At 46.5% G+C, this 19593-nt stretch overlaps 1 protein-coding gene across 1 annotated transcript in view; it reads left to right on the forward strand.

Annotated features, from left to right (window-relative positions):
- Window positions 1-2085, forward strand: part of slc17a8 (solute carrier family 17 member 8) — a 70531-nt gene extending 68446 nt beyond the window's left edge. The window contains exon 12 of the mRNA XM_060839211.1: window positions 1644-2085. Within this exon, the coding sequence (XP_060695194.1) occupies window positions 1644-1997 (354 nt within the window). The 3' untranslated portion in view covers window positions 1998-2085. The remainder of the gene's footprint in view (window positions 1-1643) is intronic.
- The last annotated feature ends 17508 nt before the right edge of the window (window positions 2086-19593 follow it).

Genomic DNA, 19593 nt, shown 5'->3' on the forward strand with positions numbered 1-19593 from the left:
TGGGAAGCCTTGAAAAATGAGATTACAAGAATCCAGAGAAAGTATATTCCTGTCAGGGTGAAAGGGAAGGCTGGTAGGTACAGGGAATGCTGGATGACTAAAGAAATTGAGGGCTTGGTTAAGAAAAAGGAAGCATATGTAAGGTATAGACAGGATAGATCGAGTGAATCCTTGGAAGAGTATAAAGGCAATAGGAGTACACTGAAGAGGGAAATCAGGAGGGCAAAAAGGGGACATGAAATAGCTTTGGCAAATAGAATTAAGGAGAATCCAAAGGGTTTTTACAAATACATTAAGGACAAAAGGGTAACTAGGGAGAGAATAGGGCCCCTCAAAGATCAGCAAAGTGGCCTTTGTGTGGAGCCGCAGGAGATGGGGGAGATACTAAACGAGTATTTTGCATCAGTATTTACTGTGGAAAAGGACATGCAACATTTAGAATGTAGGGAAATAGATGGTGACATCTTGAAAAATGTCATATTACAGAGGAGGAAGTGCGGGATGTCTTGAAACACAGAAAAGTGGATAAATCCCCAGGACCTCATCAGACTTCCCTTTATTGGTCAGAGTATTGAGTACAGGAGTTGGGAGGTCATGTTGCGGCTGTACAGGATATTGGTTATGCCACTGTTGGAATATTGTGTGCAATTCTGGTTTCCTTCCTATCGGAAAGATGTTGTGAAACTTGAAAGGGTTTAGGAAAGATTTACAAGGATGTTGCCAGGGCTGGAGGATTTGAGGTATAGGGAGAGGCAGAACAGGATGGGGCTGTTTTCCCTGGAGCGTTGGAAGCTGAGGGGTGACCTCATAGAAGTTTATAAAATCACAAGGGACATGGATAGGCTAAATGACAAGGTATTTTCTCTGGCGTGGGTGAGTCCAGAACTAGAGGGCATAAGTTTAGGGTGAGAGGGGAAAGATACAAAAGAGACCTGAGGGGCAACCTTTTCACACAGAGGGTGGTATGGGTATGGAATGAGCTGCCAGAGGAAGTGGTCGAGGCTAGTACGAGTACAAAATTTATAAGGCATCTGGATGGGTACATGAATAGGAAGGGTTTGGAGGGATATAGGCCAGGTGCTGGCAGGTGGGACTAGATTGGGTCGGGATATTAGATTAGACTTACAGTGTGGAAACAGGCCCTTCGGCCCAACAAGTCCACACCGACCCGCCGAAGCGCAACCCACCCATACCCCTACATTTACCCCTTACCTAACACTACGGGCAATTTAGCTTGGCCAATTCACCTGACCCGCACATCTTTGGACTGTGGGAGGAAACCGGAGCACCCGGAGGAAACCCACGCAGACACGGGAGAACGTGCAAACTCCACACAGTCAGTCGCCTGAGTCGGGAATTGAACCCGGGTCTACAGGCGCTGTGAGGCAGCAGTGCTAACCACTGTGCCACCGTGCCGCCCAAACGGTCAGCATGGACGTGTTGGACTGTAGGGTCTGTTTCCGTGCTGTATGTCTCTATGACTTTATAACCAGTAATTAACCCTTAACTAACAAAGCTGGCAAAGTTGATTTCATTGCTGTTGGTGGGATCCGCCTATGTTTGAAGGATTCTGGTTTCTTTCCAAGTTCATTGAAAGCCATCAGTGTTTCCTGACACGTTTCGATTTAATTCATTGTCCTCAGACCCGGGAGGAGTGGCAGCATGTCTTTGTGATCGCCTCAGTGGTCCATTACAGCGGCGTCATATTCTACGGCATCTTTGCCTCAGGGGAGAAGCAGGACTGGGCAGATCCTGACCAGGGCAGTGAAGACAAGTGTGGCATCATCGGTCACGATGAGCTGGCAGAGGAGACTGAACTCAGTGAAGACAACTACATCAGTCCAAAGAAAAAGATGTCCTATGGTGCTACCAGCCAAATTAATGGAGCACGGATAGAGAGCTGGAGAATGAGGAGGGGAAAGGCACATGAGGAACTGGTAGATGATCAAAACAGTTATCATTGTGAGAATGGGGACTATCGAGATACATCTCAGTGAGTTCATGTGATCTGGACTAAATGCTGTGACTGAATACCAAGGTTCAAGGCGCAGTCTGTTTTATTGGCTTATAAATGTTATATTTAACAACTTCATAAAAATTGTTGGCTTTTTTTAAGATTGCCTGGTAGAAATGGCCTTCATTCAAATTATATGATTGGTTATTGGTAACTATAAACATTGTAAAATAAATTGGCCTTGGAAGAAAGTTATATGACATCGACTATGCAGAGAGAAACGGGCCGTTCAGCCCGAATGCTTCCTGCTGGTGTTTATGACCCGTGTGATTGCAGTAACCCAATCTTCATTTGTTTATCCAGCCTCTCCATCAATGCAATTCTGCTGTTCGCCTCACACTGTTCCACATTCTCACCACTCACTGGGTAAACGTTTCTCCTAAATTTCCTACTGGATTTACAGGATTAGTTGTTGATTCTCCCTTGCCCCACCCCACCACTCCTGATGAGTGGGAATGTGTATTTTTTCCAACTTATCAAGGGCACTTCATGGTGTGAACGACCTTGAGGAGGTCACCTCCCCCACCCCCGTCCCTCCGCCCCTCTGCCCCTCATTGCCTGATGACCCAGACAGGTGAATAAAACAGATAAACCTTGCCCATGTTGGAACCTGTATCCAGTAATGAAGGAAGTGTAGCACAAATGGGAATCTTCAGTCATTACTTCATTTCAGGAATGCATTCTATAAAGTTGATAGCACGTTAAGTCATGCCAGAGTTTGTATTCAGATTGGCTTACAGTGCCCCTGGTCTCTGTAAACCCCATGCATTCCATTAATAATGTTAAATGGATTGAATTTTTGATGTGAGCAACTATGGATTTATTGATCTTGGTGTGATTATAAAAATAAAGAAGCAACGTTTCATCACTGCAACAATTTGGAAATTGCATGATGTGGAGAAGGGGTGTTCTACATGTGACACAATGGTAATATCACTGCTCATTGTCATCCAGAGATCCAGGGACATGGTAAAAATCGCATCATTGGTAACTGGTGACATTTCAACTCAATTAATAACATCTGGGATGTTGGAGTAAGCCGGAGGATGACACCAGTGATTTGGGGACACAGGTTCGATTCTTGCCATAGTGGAATCTCAAATTCAATTAATAAATCTGGAATGAGGCTCAGTAATGGTGACCGTGACACCAATGTAGACTGTCATTTAAAATCCATCTGGATTGCTCACGTCTTTTATGAAGGGAAATCTGCCATCCTTGCCTAGTCTGGTCTATATGTGACTCCAGACCCACTGCAATATGGTTGACTCTTAACTGCCCCCTGAAAAAGCCTAACAAGCCACTCAGTTCAAGATCAGTTAGGGATGTGCAATAGATGCTGGCCGTGCTAGTGGTGGTCATGTCCTTTGCTAGGATATGAAAACTCCCTGACTGTCCATTCAAGGGATGTAGCCATTAACCCTGTTAAACCCTTCAGTTTCAATCAGATTACCTCTCAATGCCCGAAACGCCAGAGAATGAGGGTGTATGCCAGTCAGTAATATACAGAGGGTCCTGGGTGTCCCTGTACACTGGTCAGTGCAAGTACACAGGCAGGTACAGCAAGCAGTTAGAAAGACAAATGGAAAAATTACCTAACCAAGTTCCTAGTTTTGATGTTTCTAATAAAGGCCCAGTTGAATTAATGCCTTCTCAGGTTCTCAACCAGGATCAAACAAATCTCTGAGGTGAGGCTGGACCCAGGGCCTTCTGAGGAGCAGGAGATTCAACGTATCAGGTATAAATCCTTCATCAGGAATGAGGCTTGTGGGCCGAGGGGCTGAGAGATAAAAGGGGCGGGGGGTGGGGGGGGGGGTAGCTGGGAATACAATAGGTAGATGAAGGTGAGGGAGAAGGTGAGAGGTCAGAGAGGAGGGTGGAGTGGATGGATGGGAATGGTAATGGACGGATCAAGAGGGCAGTGTCGAGTTGGAGACTTGGGACTGGGATAATATGGGGGGAGGGGAAATGAGGAAGCTGTTGAAATCCACATTTATCTCGTGTGGTTGCAGGGTCCCAAGGTGGAATATGAGGCTTTCTTCCTCCAGGCTTTGGGTGGTTAGGGAGTGGTGATGGAGGAGGCCGAGGACCTGCATGTCCTCGTCAGAGGGGAAGGTGAAGTGTTCCGCCATGGGGCAGTGGGGTTGGTGGGTGTGGGTGTCCCAGAGATGTTCTCTGAAATGATCTGCAAGTTGGTGGCCTGTGTCCCCGATATTGAAGAGACTACATTGGGTGCAATGAATACTGTAGATGACATTGGTGGAGGTACAGGTAAATTTCTGTTGGATATGGAAGGATCGTTTGGGGCCATGGACGGAGGTGAGGAGCGTGGTGTGGGTGCAGGTTTTCCACTTGTTGCAGTGGCAGGGGTACATGCTGGGAGTGGGGTGAGGGCTGATGGGGGGCGTGGACCTGACAAGGGATTCGTGGAGGGAATGCATTCTCTGGAACGCTGATAGGGATGAGGAGGGAAAAGTATATCCGGTGGTGGGGTCTGTTTGTAGGTGGCAGAAGTGGCGGAGGATGATGCAATGTATACAGAGGTTGGTGGAGTGGAAGGTGAGGACCAGGGGGTTTCTGATCCTGCAACCACATGAGATTAATGTGGATTTCACCAGTTTCTTCATTTCCCCTTCCTCCACATTATCCCAGTCGCAAGTCTCCAACCTGGCACCGCCCTCTTGACCTGACCATTACCTATCCCATCTATCCACTCCACTCTCCTCTCTGACCTATCACTTTCTCCCCCACCTTCACCTATTGCATTCCTAGCTACCTGCTCCCCGATCCCAGCCCCCTCCCATTTATCTCTCAGCCTCCCAGCCCACAGGCCACATTCCTAATGAAGGGGTTATGCTTGAAATGTCGATTCTCCTGCTCCTTGGATGCTGCCTGACCTGCTGCGCTTTTCCAGCACCACACTCCTGACTCTGATCTCCAGCATCTGAAGTCCTCACTTTCTCCCAGGGCCTTCTGACTCGATCAGAGAGAGTCCTAGTTACTCCGACTCGGTGCAAGAAAGGGATTAGAATCATAGAGAAGGCCCTTCGACCCATCACATCCATGTCAGTCAAAAACAACCACCTGACTATTCTCATCCTATTTTCCTTGCATACCTTTGCATCACAACAGCACCCCGAAATCCTTCTTCAATATGATGAGGGTTTCTGTCTCTCCCACCATCACAGGCAGGGAGGTCCAAGTTCCCACCACCCTCTGGGGTGAGAACATTCTTCCTCACATCTCCTTTAACCTTCAGTCTATGTCCCCAGTCATTGATCCCTCCACTGAGGGAGCCATTTCTTCCTGTCTAGCCAGTCCAAGCCCCTTATAATGGACCACATTTTCTGTACAAAATGGAAGATGGTGAGACATAAATACAAGAGTAGTTTCTTGGAGGGGACAGTGTGAGTTGGACCTCACACTTCAGCCAATGTAAACAGGAGATAAGCAATCGTTTTCATCGCTGATCTCCAGTTAATTAGTGTGAAGGTTTCTGTTTCCTTTAATAGGGGCAGAATTCCCTACTCGTTTATTTAGGTCAGTCTGTTGCCATGACATCTTCTCTCCTGTTGCATGGTTAATGATGTCCCTTCCGGTTTAGAGACTGTGTATTAAGTATCCTTCTTTGATGCTCCCTGTTATTGTAATTAATTCAATTACTTTCATGGATGACAGACACCAACACTCACTGAACAAAGACGTAACACAGTTTCACAGCATTGCTCCTGCGATCCTTCTTAATACGGCTATCACAGGCATGTAAATAGTGCCAGAAGGTGGGAGTTTAAGATCAGCCATTCTCTTATTGGAAACTCAGGGTATCCCAAAGCATTTTACACTCAGTGAACTATTTATTAAAGAGTAGTTTATGCTGTATTACTCAACAAGCTCTTCCAGAAATGATCATGTTTCAAAAACACCAGATGATCTGTTTTTATTGCTGAAGGTTGGAGAAGAGGTTTCACCAGGGTACCACTGAGAACTCTCCCCTTTATTTTACTCAACATGGCAGTAGAGCCTTGGTTTAGTAAAGGCAAATTACTGCCAATGTTTGGAGATCTAGAATGAAAGCAGAGTGTTGGAGAAACTCAGCAGGTCTGGCAGCATCTATGGAGAGAGAAACTGAGTCAATGTTTCAACTGGTATGACTTTTCTGCAGAACTTGATTTAACATCTCATTGCAAACCACACAGCACCTCCAACAATACAGCAATTCCTCGGTATTGCAACCCCAAATTTTGTGCTCAAATTGCCACTCAGTCATCACGGCTCAGAAGGAGACCATTCGGCCCATTGAGTCTGTTCTGGATTTCTGTACAATAATTGATACAGTGATTGACAGGGCCCCAGCTCTAACACAACAGCCCAGTTAGGTTAGTTTGCTGTCCAATAACCTCCTCGAAACATTGATCGTCTCCACTTCCTCCTTCCTCACGGGGGTAGCAAGTTCTAGATCATTGCCACTCACCACCTAAATACATTCGTCCTCATATTCACCTGCATCTCCTGCTGAAAATCTGTGCCCCCCCCCCGTCCATGACTTGGCGATGTTGGTCTTGGACTGGGGAGGTACAAGGTTAAAGATCACACAACACCAGGTTATAGTCCAACAGGTTTAATTGGAAGCACTAGCTTTTGGAGCGCTGCTCCTTTATCAGATGGCTGTGGAGAATAAGATTGTAAGACACGGAATTTATAGTAAAAGTTATCACACTGTAAACTTTTGCTATAAATTCTGTATCTTACTGAGTGGCAATTTGGTGAAGGAGCAGTGCTCCAAAAGCTAGTGCTTCCAAATAAACCTGTTGGACTATAACCTGGTGTTGTGTGACTTTTTTTTTAACCTTTGTCCATGCTACATCTGCTAATGAGAATACTTTGGTTATTGTTGAGGTGAATAACTCTGAGTGTGAATTGCAGGAGGTACATGTGAATGGTGTGCTGCTGACTAACATCAGTTAGCAAGTGCAGGTTACCCCATCAATTTTATACCAACTAGATTTAAAACTGGAACTGCTCCTTTGGAGACTCTAAACAATCCAAACCCCAGAACATTAAACAAAAACATAGCTGTTAAAGTTCCTTAATTGGTGTGGATCCTAATCAATAGTTGTTCGTAAAACATCTGTGGCATGTGGGCATTTCAGGTGAGACCAGCATTTATTACCCATCTCCAATTTCCTCTTGAGCAGATGATGGTGAACATTTTCAATTCACATGCTATGGGCTGTTGCACAATGCTCTTAGGGTGGAAATTCCAGGATTCTGACCCAGCAACACTGAAGGAACAGCGATATAGTTCCAAACCACATGGTGGCTCAGTGGTTAGCACTGCTGCCTCACAGCACCAGGGTCCCAGGTTCAATTCCAGCCTCGGGTAAACCGTGTGGAGTTTGCACATTCTCCCCGTGTCTGTGTCAGTTTCCTCCCACAATTCAAAGATGTGCAGGTCAGGTGAATTGGCCATACTAAGTTGTTCCATAGTGTTAGGTGCATTAGTCAGAGGGAAATGGGTCTGGGTGGGTTACTCTTTGGAGGGTCACTCTTCGGAGAGTCGATGTGGGCTGAAGGGCTTGTTTGCACACTGCAGGCAATCTAATCGAATGTAAACCAGGACGGTGAATGGCTTGGAGGGGGACTTGCAGGGGCTGGTGTTCCCATTGTCGATGATACAGGTCCCAGATTTGGAAGGTGCTGCTGAAGGAGCCTCAGTGAGTTGATACAGTGCATCTTGTCGATAGTTCACACTGCTGTGACTGTGATGATAGAGGGAGTGAGTACTTCGGGTCGTGTCCAGCAAGTCTGCCGTTTCAGGTATGGAGCTGCAGCATTCCAGGCAAGTGGGGAGTATTCCATCACATTCCTGAGTCGTGGCCTGATGGTGGTGGACAGACAGTGAGGAGGCAGGTGAGTTATTCACTGCAGTAGTCCTAGCCTCTGGACTTGTCTTGCAGCTATTAAAGTTTTAAGAGCTGGGACAGCTGGGTTTATTGGTAATCAGCAGGATATTCCGGTTGGTAAATTCACTGACGATAATGCTGTGGAAGGTGAGGAGTAATGGTTCGACTCTCACTGGGGTCAGCCAATGCTCAAAATGACTCAAAAATCTCTCCATGTTTTGTCCTCCTTCTCAAAGTTTTGAAATTTACAGAAGTATATGAATCACTTTTGAGATGATTCATTGCATGAGTCTGGGCTCTTTGAAAGACATTTGATATTTTAATTTCCTCTTATCAGGCCATGTTCCTTTCTTTACCTTAAAAGAACTGCCTTAAAAGAACTGACAACCTGTTTAAAATTAGCTAGTTATTAAATAGTTCAATTATTGTGTTCAAAACACATGCAGCACATTCACGCAAATATATTAACCTCATGCTACCTGAGCCCATTAAAACCTTTGGTGATTGGATTTCATGTAACTATCAGAGCTTTGCAATCTTATCTTATCAGTTCATCAATTGTACTGACATTTGAAATCCCATCCCCAACAGTTGACCAATATTTGTTTGTGCATGGACTTTATTAGTCTATCATAGGGCTTGTTTGTCCTTTGGGTGTGGGTCAAGTTTTTGTACATTTGCCTGGATGAGTGCGGCTCAGACAACACTCAAGGTACTCGACACATTCAGGGCAAAGCAGCCTGTTTGATTGACACCACATCCACAGACATCCTCTCCCTCCACCACCATCACTCAGTAGCACGAGTGTGTACTATCTACAAGATGCACTGCAGACATTCACCAAAGATCCTCAGACAGCACCTTCCAAACCCACGACGATTTCTATCTAGAAGGACAAAGCCAACAGATAGATGGGAACACCATCCCTTGCAAGTTCCTCTTGAAGCCACTCCCCATCCTGACTTGGAAATATAATCACTGGGTCAGGATTCTGGAATTCCCTCCCTAAGGGAATTGTGAGTCAATACAGCACATGGACTGCAGCCCTTCAACAAGGCAGCTCACCCCCACCTTCTCAAGGGGCAACTAGGGATGGGCAGCAAACACCCAACCAGTGGCACCCATGTCGCATAAGTAAGGGAATAAGACCTTTCTGCATGACAACATTGAGAATTTGGAATATTGTGAGCAACCTTGGGTCCTATAACAAAGGAAGGGTGTGCTGATGTGGGCGGCACGGGATTAGCATTGCTGCCTCACAGCGCCAAAGAACCGGTTCAATTCCCGCCTCAGGGATTCTCTGTGTGGAGTTTGCACATTCTCCCCTTGTCTGTGTGGGTTTCCTCCTGGTGCTCCGGTTTCCTCCCACAGTCCAAAAATGTGCAGGCTAGGTGAATTGGCCATGCTAAATTGCCCGTGGTGTTAGGTGAAGGGGTAAATGTAGGGGAATGGATCTGGGTGGGTTGCGCTTCGGAGGGTCGGTGTGGACTTGTTGGGCCGAAGGGCCTGTTTCCACACTGTAAGTAATCTAATCTGATGTTGGAGAGGATCCAGAGGAGATTCTCAAGAATGATCCCAGGGATGAAGGGCTTGTCATATGAGGAACATTATGGACTCTGGGTCTGTACTGGATGAAAGATCCTGGAGATCTGATTGAAACTTACAGAATGCTGAGGGGCCTGGATAGGGGAGACATGGAGAAGATGTTTCCATGAGTAGGAGAGACTAGTAGGGAGGGCACAGTTTCAGAATGAAGGGATGACCCTTTAGAACTGAGATGGGGAGGAGCTTCTTCAGCCAGAGGGTGGGGGATCTGTGGAACTCATTGCTGCAGAGGATGTGGAGGCCAGGTCACTGAGTGTCTTTAAGACAGAGATAGATAGGTTCCTGATTAGTGAGGGGATCAAGGGTTATAGGACAATGAGGCTGAGAAACATTACTAGTGGGCGGCACGGTGGCACAGCAGTTAGCACTGCTGCCTCACAGCGCCAGAGACCTGGGTTCAATTCCTGCCTCAGGCAACAGACTGTGGAGTTTGCACGTTCTCCCCGTGTCTGCGTGGGGTTCCTTCGGGTGCTCCGGTTTCCTCCCAAGGTCCAAAGATGTGCGGGTCAGGTGAATTGGCCATGCTAAATTGCCCGTAGTGTTAGGTAAGGGGCAAATGTAGGGGTATGGGTGAGTTTCGCTTCAGCGGGTCGGTGTGGACTTGTTGGGCCGAAGGGCCTGTTTCCACACTGTAAGTAATCTAATCTAATCTAAATGGTGGAGCAGACCTGATGGGTCAAATGGTCTGATTCTGCTCCTGTGTCTGATAGTCTTCTAAGCTACAGTCAGACAATGAGGGACTTAAGACACATGTATCCCAGAGCAGGTAGAGAGAGGAAGCCAGCTGTGGCTCAGCAAGCAGAACCTATCCCTCTGAGTGATTGATGAACAACACCCAAAGAGCAATTGTATACATTACCACCCACAGCAGCAAGTTTAAATGTCGACACTGAATAATGGCTTTTGTTGAGTTATTTTGGAAAAACACAAATTCTGATTTGGAGAATTGGGAAATGTTCTGCTGAGCAAAATCTGATAAACTTCAAAGACCTTTTAATAATGTCACGGACTCTTGCCTGTCATGGGGCTGTGTTGGCGGCACGTCAACCAGGTTAATCCCACACGATTGTGATAACGGTTTTATTTACTGCAACACAGATCTGTCAACTTCCAGAGAGTGTGTAAAGCTACCTGGGAGGCATGAAGCAAGAATCTATCAATCATTAAACAACCTCATAACCCAATTTCTCTTTCCAAATCAGCTTGGCAAAACATTTATGTCACTGGGTCAGGTGTCCCCTTTTAGTAAACACTGAAGCCCTCCCGAGACATATCGCAGCTCCCCTGATTATTCCAGCATCTTCTAGGAGAAAGTGAGGACTGCAGATGCTGGAGATCAGAGCTGAAAATGTGTTGCTGGAAAAGCGCAGCAGGTCAGGCAGCATCCAAGGAGCAGGAGAGTCAACGTTTCGGGCATGAGCCCTTCTTCAGGAATCCTGAAGAAGGGCTCATGCCCGAAACGTCGGCTCTCCTGCTCCTTGGATGCTGCCTGACCTGCTGCACTTTTCCAGCAACACATTTTCAGCTATTCCAGCATCTTCGGCCTGCTCCATTCTGTCTACTCACCACCGACCCCTCTGCCCCACCAAAACCTCGGGCACGACAGGTGATCAGCTCACTTATTTCATTTGGTGCTTGCTATGTTAATGCGTTAACTACATCACAACGTCAACCTGACTTAGTCGGCTCAGCTGGCCGGTATGTGGTGTGCAGTGATGTTGGCGGAGTGGGCTGAAGTCACTGCACAAGTCCTGTTCCCTCACCTGGGGTATGGTGGCCTTTAGGCTAAAAGTGGTCACCCGTCATCTCTCTCTTGCCCTCGCTCTCACAATTATGTTTAATGGGAGAGTGGGACCGTGATGGCTGGTACACTTTAAAGGCCCTTCATTGATCAAAAAGCACTTCAGGAAGACCCTGGAGCTTGTGAAATGTGTTATATAAATGCAAGGTTCTTGTTTGGTGTCACCTAACTGATGGTACATAGAAACTAGGAGCAAGAGTAGACCATTCGGCCCTTCGAGCCTGCCCTGCCATTCAACATGATCATGGCTCATCATCCAACTCAGTTCCCTGTTCCTGCTTTCTCCCCAAACACTTTGATCCCTAACATCATAGAATCCCTACAGTGTAGAAACAGGCCATTTGGCCCAACGAGTCCACACCAACCCTCTGAAGAGTAAGCCACCCGTCTACATTTACCCCTGACTAATGCACCTAACCTACACATTCCTGAATATGTTGGGCAATTTAGCATGGCCAATTCATCTGACCTGGACTGTGGGAGGAAACCAGAGCAAACCCGCAGAGACATGGGGCGAATGTGCAAACTCCACACAGATCGTCGCCCGAGGCTGGAATCGAACCCAGGTCCCTGGCGCTGTAAAGCAGCAATGCTAACCACCTGAGCCACAGTGCCACCCTTAATATAAGGGCCTATGATACAACAAAGCCATCTTCCTTACCAAACTCTTTACTGTCCAGTCTCACCATACTACTTTGATATTTCACAATCACTCCGTCTCCTCTGCACTCTCGAGTGGATTTAAAAAACCCCATGGCCACTATTTGGATTATGAGTAAAGGAATTCTTCCCTCGTCCTGGACCAACATCTATCCCTCAAACAGCAAAACTGAAACAGATTCTTCTGGTACTGTTACATCGCTGTGGTGGGATAGAATAGAATAGAATCCCTGCAGTGTGGAAATAGGCAGCACAGAGGCTCACTGGTTAGCACTCCTGCCCTCTCAGTGCCAGGGGCCCAGGTTCAATTCCCACCTCAGGCGACTGACTGTGTGGCGTTTGCACATTCTCCCCGTGTCTGCGTGGGTTTCCTCCAGGTGCTCAGGTTTCCTCCCACAGTCCAAAGGTTTGCTGGTCAGGTGAGTTGGCCATGCTAAATTGCCCATTGTGTTACATGCATTAATCAGGGGAGTGGATCTGGGTGGGTTTCTCTTCAGAGAGTCGGTATGGACTTGTTGGGCCGAATGGCCTGTTTCTATACTGTAGGGAATCTAATTTAGGTGGTTGCACAGTGGTTAGCACTGCTGCGTCTCAGTGCCAGAGACCTGTGTTCAATTCGCGCCTCAGGCGACAGACTGTGTGGAGTTTACACATTCTCCCCGTGTCTGCGTGGGTTTCCTCCGGGTGCTCCGGTTTCCTCCCACTGTCCAAAAATGTGCGGGTCAGGTGAATTGGCCGTAGTGTTGGGTGAAGGGGTAAATGTAGGAAAATGGGTCTGGGTAGGTTGTGTTTCGGCGGGTCGGTGTGGACTTGTTGGGCCGAAGAGCCTGTTTCCACACTGTAAGTAATCTAAAGTCCACACAGGGTAATACACCCAGACCCACTCCCCCTATATATATCCTTGACTAATGCACCTAACCTACACATCCCTGAATACGATGGGCGATTTAACATGGATAATGCACCACTGAGTCACCATGCATCACCTTTCTGAGCCAGTACTAGGTTGAGGTCTGCACAGGACGACCCCAACAAACATCCGCTCTCTCTTACACCAATGCTCAGTCGCCGCAGTGTGCACTGTCTACACAATGCACTGCAGACATTCACAAAAGATCCTCAGGCAGCACCTTCCAAACCCACAACTACTTCCATCCAGAAGGACAAGGGGCAGCAGATACACGGGTACAGCACCCCCTGCAAGTTCCCCTCCAAGCCACACACCATCCTGACTTGGAAATATGCTGCTGTTCCTTCACTTACAGCTTGTAGTTGGTAGACAAGCTTTGAGGAGTCAGGAGGTGAGTTACTCCCTGCCTCTAACCCTATAGCCACTGCATTTATATGGCAAGTATCGTTTCATTTCTGGTCAAGTTGCTTTGGAGGAAGAGCAGAGTTGTTCACTTGAAAATAGATTGCTCAAGCTTTCTACATTATAACAGTTACCATACTTGTGACATATCTTGGGAATCTTGACAGGGTGTGTAATGAGACGTAAACTCAATGTTCTTCTTTCAAACTAAGGACAGGAGGATTATTGATAACTTTCCTGTGCGTGCAACAGCATCTCTTTCAAAGCATTAGCTCATGGGATTTTCAAAAGTGTTGTAAGATATTGACTGACTTTGTACTTGACCCTCTCAAGCAAAACATTTGAAGTGAATTTGCAAATGGGCAGCAAACTGATCTTAGCCCCGTTCCAAATACACATTGTACAATTCGTTATTTACTCAAACATCTGCAACTTTGCAGGCTGATGTTGTTGCTGATAATTGTTAGGTCTGAGTCCTGGACTTTGTTTAGAGCACAGTTTGCCAAACGCACAACATAGAAAGGGACTCCTTTTCAAATGGATTCATAATCATGGATCCCCGATATACTGCAGACATTCACCAAATATCCTCAGGCAGCACCTTCCAAACCCACAACTACTTCCATCTAGAAGAACAAGGGCAACAGATATATAGGAATATTACCTTGCAAGTTCTCCTCCAAGCCACTCATAATCCTGACTTGGAAATATATCCTCCATCTAAATCATGATAGACAGTCCATGTTGCTGAGCTTGACTCCTGCTGAAAAAAATGCATTCTGTTGAAAACCGAAAGAACTACAGGAGCTGTGAATCAGAAACAGCAATAGATGTTGCTGGAAAAACTCAGCATGTCTGGTAGCATCTGCAGAGAGAAATCAGAGTTAACATGTGGAACAGTCACGGGGCCAGAAACATGAACTCTGATTTAGATGCAGCCAGACCCGCTGACCTTTTCCAGCAGAGTTAATGTTTTGGGTCGAGTGACCCAAAGAAGGGTCTGACGAACGGTCATGACACCCAATTTTCCAGAAATTTCTGTTTTTGCTTCTGATTTCCAGATGATCCTCAATTCTTTTGTTTTTTTTTAATTTAGTATTTAACTTACTGCGAGGTGTGCCCACCTTCAAGAAATTCTGCTCTTCTCTCTGATAGGATTTCCGTTCCAATTGTTTTTCTTGTGCATCGTCATTAATTTCACTGTCGCTCCTGGTGCTTGACAAGGTACTTGCAAAAACTCATTTCCATAGCCACGTCACATCCCTCAGTGTCTGCCTGTGACTCAGACTCACTCCACATGGATTCCAACTCAAATTTCATCCTTTGTGTCTTGAATCACAAGTTCTGAGGAAGGATCACTCAACCTGAAATGTTAACTCTGATTTCTCTCTGCAGATGCTGCCAGACTTGCTGAGCTTTTCCAGAAATGTCTATTTTTGTCATATTCTGTTGAAGTTTGCCATCTTACACTCATCAGGACAATTTGCAGGAATACCAATTTGTCCCGTTCAAATTTCGAGTCCAATATGACTCTGCTTCAAAACCATTCAAGCTGAGAATGGGATAAGAGAGAGCAGGAACCAAAAGAAAGCAGCATCACAAGGAAATCAAACACAGAAAGAGCTGAGGGAAATAGAGGTGAACAGGGAGCAAGCAAGAAGCAGTGCGTGTAAGTAGAATTAGGCCATTCAGCCCATCAAGTCTGCTCAGCTATTTGATCATGGCTGATATGTTTCTCAGGGGAGAAAGTGAGGACTGCAGATGCTGGAGATTTGAGCTGAAAATGTGTTGCTGGAAAAGCGCAGCAGGTCAGGCAGCATCCAAGGAACAGGAGATTCGATGTTTCGGGCATAAGCCCTTCTTCAGTCCTCCTGAAGAAGGGCTTGTGCCCGAAACGTCGAATCTCCTCTTCCTTGGATGCTGCCTTATATGTTTCTCAGCCTCATTCTCCTGCCTTCTCCCCTAATCCTTGGTCCCCTCACTAATCAGGAACCTATCTATCTCTGTCTTAAAGACACTCAGTGACCTGGCCTTCACAGCCCTCTGCAGCAATGGGCTCCACAGATTCCCCACCCTCTGGCTGAAGAAATTCCTCCTCATCTCAGTTCTAAAGGGTTGTCCCCTGACACTGACGCTATGCCCTCAGATCCTAGTCTCTCGTACCAGAGGAAACATCTCCGCGTCTACTCTGTCCACACCCCTCAGTATTCTGTCAGTTTCAATCAGATCCCCCCCATCTTGCTAAACACCAAGTATAGACCCAGACAGACCTCAACTGTTCCTCATATGACAAGCCCTTCATCCCCAGGTTCATTCTTGTGAGTCTCCTCTGGACCCCCTCCAATGTCAGTACATCCTTCCTTAGATACGGGGTCCAAAACTGCTCACAATATTCCAAGTGTGCTCTGACCAGAGCCTTATACATCCCTGCTCTCCTTATTCTAGCCCTCTTGAAATAAACGCTACCATTGCATTTGCCGTTCTAACTGCCAACTGAATCTACATGTTAACCTAAAGAGAATTAGGATTCCTAAGTCCCTTTGTGTTTCAGATTTCCAAAGCTTTTCCCCATTTAGAAAATAGTCTAAGCCTCTATTCTTCAAGGAGAAAGTGAGGACTGCAGATGCTGGAGATCAGAGCTGAAAATGTGTTGCTGGAAAAGCGCAGCAGGTCAGGCAGCATCCAAGGAGCAGGAAATTCGACGTTTCGGGCATAAGCCTTTCCTGATGAAGGGCTTATGCCCGAAACGTCGAATTTCCTGTTCCTTGGATGCTGCCTAACCTGCTGCGCTTTTCCAGCAACACATTTTCAGCTAAGCCTCTATTCTTCCTACCAAAGTGCATCACCTCACACTTTCTCACGTTATGCTCCATCTACTACTCCTTTGCTCACTCTCCTAACCTGTCCAAGTCCTTCTGCAGCTTCCCCACTTCCTCAACACTACCTGTCGTTCCATTTGTGTTTCTGTCATCTGCAAACGGAGCAACAATACCCGCAGTTCCTTCGTCCAGACCATTAATGTATAACATGAACAGTTGTGTTCTCAACATTCACCCCAGTGGAACTCCACTAGTCCCTGACCACCATCCTGAAACAGACAGCTTTATCCCCACTCTCTGCCTTCTGCCAGTTAGCCAATCCTTTACCCATGTCAGTACCTTGTCCCAAACACCATAGGCTCTTAGCATCTTCCTGGGTGGCACCTTATCAAAGGCCTTCTGGAAATCCAAAAAGATCATGTCCACTGGCTCTCCTTTGTACAACTTGCTCATTACCTCCTGAATGAATTCTAACACATTTGCCAGGCATAACTTCTCCAGCAGCACCATCTCTGACATAACATCGGATAATGTTTTTTGCAATTGTAAAAATGCAATTCTATTTCACTCAGAGTTGGGTTCGGTTAGGGTTAGGGTTATGGGTAAGAATTAGGATTAGGGATAGGTTAGGTACTCCAGCCCTAGCCCTAACCTTGATGCAAGTTAAAGTTAGACATTCAGTAAGTATAGGAGTGTGGCTGATATTGATCCTTTGCCCTGTAGTTACCTAACATACTTTTATAACTCAAATCTTAACCTAATCACCACAGGTATGCCGCACCTTCATTCCTGAGGATATGTAGTCACCACAAGGACTGGCACTCGCTTTAAAGGAAAAGGTTTGCGATCATAATTCCAGGTCTTTGTAGAAATCTGTTTATTTTCAAGACCACATCTCCTGTTGCTCAGGAGATCAGAGGTTGTGTCAGGTCAGGCCCCTTGGTGCACTGGGTGAGGGGATTGGAGTGGATAAAGTTAGGGTGGGGGTTGAGGGGTGGGCTGTGTGCTATTGCCAAGGGGTTGGGGGCAAGTGAGGTAACCTTTAGGGTCGTGGGTTGGTGGAGTGGGGGGGTGGGGAGGGGTGTGTGAAGAAGTGGGTGGCACAGCAGTTAGCACTGCTGTCTCACAGCGCCAGAGACCCGGGTTCAATTCCCGACTCAGGCGACAGACTGTGTGGAGTTTGCACGTTCTCCCCGTGTCTGCGTGGGTTTCCTCCGGGTGCTCCGGTTTCCTCCCACATTCCAAAGGTGAATTGGCCATGCTAAATTGCCCGTAGTGTTAGGTAAGGGGTAAATGTAGGGGTATGGGTGGGTTGCGCTTCGGTGGGTCGGTGTGGACTTGTTGGGCCGAAGGGCCTGTTTCCACACTGTAAGTAATCTAATCTAAGTAAGTGTGAATCAGGTCTGGAGTTTGGAGGAGAACAGTTGACTGAATGAAAGCAAAATATTGCAGATGCTGAAAATATGAAACAAAAGCAGAAAGTGCTAGAGAAACTCAGCAGGTCTTCGAGTAAAAAGTGAGGTCTGCAGATGCTGCAGATCAGAGCTGAAAATGTGTTACTGGTTAAAGCACAGCAGGTCAGGCAGCATCCAAGGAACAGGAAATTCGACGTTTCGGGCCAGAGCCCTTCATCACATTTTCAAACTCAGCAGGTCTGTCAGTAACGGGGGAGATAGAGAGACAGAGAGAGAGAGAGAGACAGAGTTAATGTTTTGAGTCAGATATGTCTTTTTCAGAACAGAAAGGTGTTGGAAAATGAGTTTTTAAGTATTTCTGACAGAAGGAAAGGAGAAAGAGACAGATGGTGCAGAGACCAAGTAACTTTAACCCCCTTACTTCTCCTGAACTTCTATCAAAAGAATTTTCAAAAAAAATTTTTTTTATCAAAAAGAACAAAGAACAAAAGAGAAGTCCAGGACAGGATCAGGCCCTTCGGCCCTCTAAGCCTGTTCCAAACATCATGCTCTAACTAAACTAAAAAACAACTCTTCTGCCCTTATTCAGTCCATATCCGTCTGTTCTCTCTCTATTCATGTAACCGTACAGATGCCTCTTAAATATCGCCACAACGTGCCTGCTTCCACCACCTCTTCTGGTCGTACATTCCAGGCTGCTAGCACTCTCTGTGTGATAAACTTCACTCGCACATCTCCCTTAAACTTTCCCCCTCTTTCCTTGAACCTGTATCCCCTTTCGCTCCTGACCCAAAAACGTTAACTCTGATCCCTCCCTCTCAAATGCTGATCAATCACCTGATCCCAGCAAGGTACGCTGGAGTCACCTGATCAATCACCTGATCCCAGCAAGGTACGCTGGAGTCACCTGATCAATCACCTGATCCCAGCAAGGTACGCTGGAGTCACCTGCGCGTGTGTATCCCCAGGCCACCGTGTAGCTATTACAGATTTACACACACTCTCAGAACTGACTGGCTGGAGAAACCTGCAGGAGGTGACAATTCTACAGCCTGTAGATTTCTGTTTCTCAGTTGGCAAAGACACCAGTTTGTCCATTGTCCTTGGTGCACTCTGAAACAGTTTACAGCCGAAAAGAAAAATACTTTTGAAGTTTCACAGTTGTTGTATGAACGGTAGTAGCAAATCTGCACATGGTAAAAATCTCCCAAAGCATGTAGTTAGACAAATGGCCAGATAATCTACATTGTGATGTTAGTTTAGGAATAAACATGGAACAGGTTACTGCAGGAAAGAGGTCATCTTGGACATAAGTGACCTTTCACAGTCACCTGAGAGAGAGAGAGCGAGAGAGCAGACTGGGATTTGGTTTACCATTCTGTCTAAGGATGGACCCTCCAGCAGAGCTGCATTGCCTCGTCCCTGCATTGGAGCCTGTACTCGGGTCTCCCTGAGGGAACAACAACCCTGTGAGAACGGTGCACTGTCCACTTTCCTCTGGAGACATCTTTTGCAGAAACAAGGGATAAGGAGAGAAAGTGGGAACAGATTGGATTGGATGTGGATGAGCCATGCTCATATGAAATGGCAGCGCAGGCTTGAAGGGCCCAATGGCCTACAGAGGCCCCCGTCTTTCTCGAATCAAGTCCAGGTGGTCATCTGACATCTGTGCAGGATATCTATCCATGGCCTCTTCCTACAGTGTTTCTCCTTGAAAATGGTCCTCACTGTCGCATTCTGTCCCTGAATCCACTGAGAGGATGGAGATTGTCAGGTTTGTTAGATACTGGAACTAGACTTTCTCTTTCTTTTCATATTTGTTGAGGTTACGTTTTGCAGCTATTGTAGATATAAACATGCATCCAAATGTACAGATTCGGAGCAGGCACGGGCTATTTGGAGCCTGCTTCACCATTCAGTGAGGTGATGACTGATTTGATTACAACCTCAAATCTGCATCCCATCTACCCCGACAAACCTTTCACCTCCCCCCCCTCCCCCCACATACACACACACAAGTAAGTATTGAACTCTACCTTAAAAATATTCAGCTTCCACCAACTT

The sequence above is a fragment of the Hemiscyllium ocellatum genome, chromosome 19 (assembly GCF_020745735.1).
Source record: "Hemiscyllium ocellatum isolate sHemOce1 chromosome 19, sHemOce1.pat.X.cur, whole genome shotgun sequence".
Lineage (NCBI taxonomy): Eukaryota > Metazoa > Chordata > Chondrichthyes > Orectolobiformes > Hemiscylliidae > Hemiscyllium > Hemiscyllium ocellatum.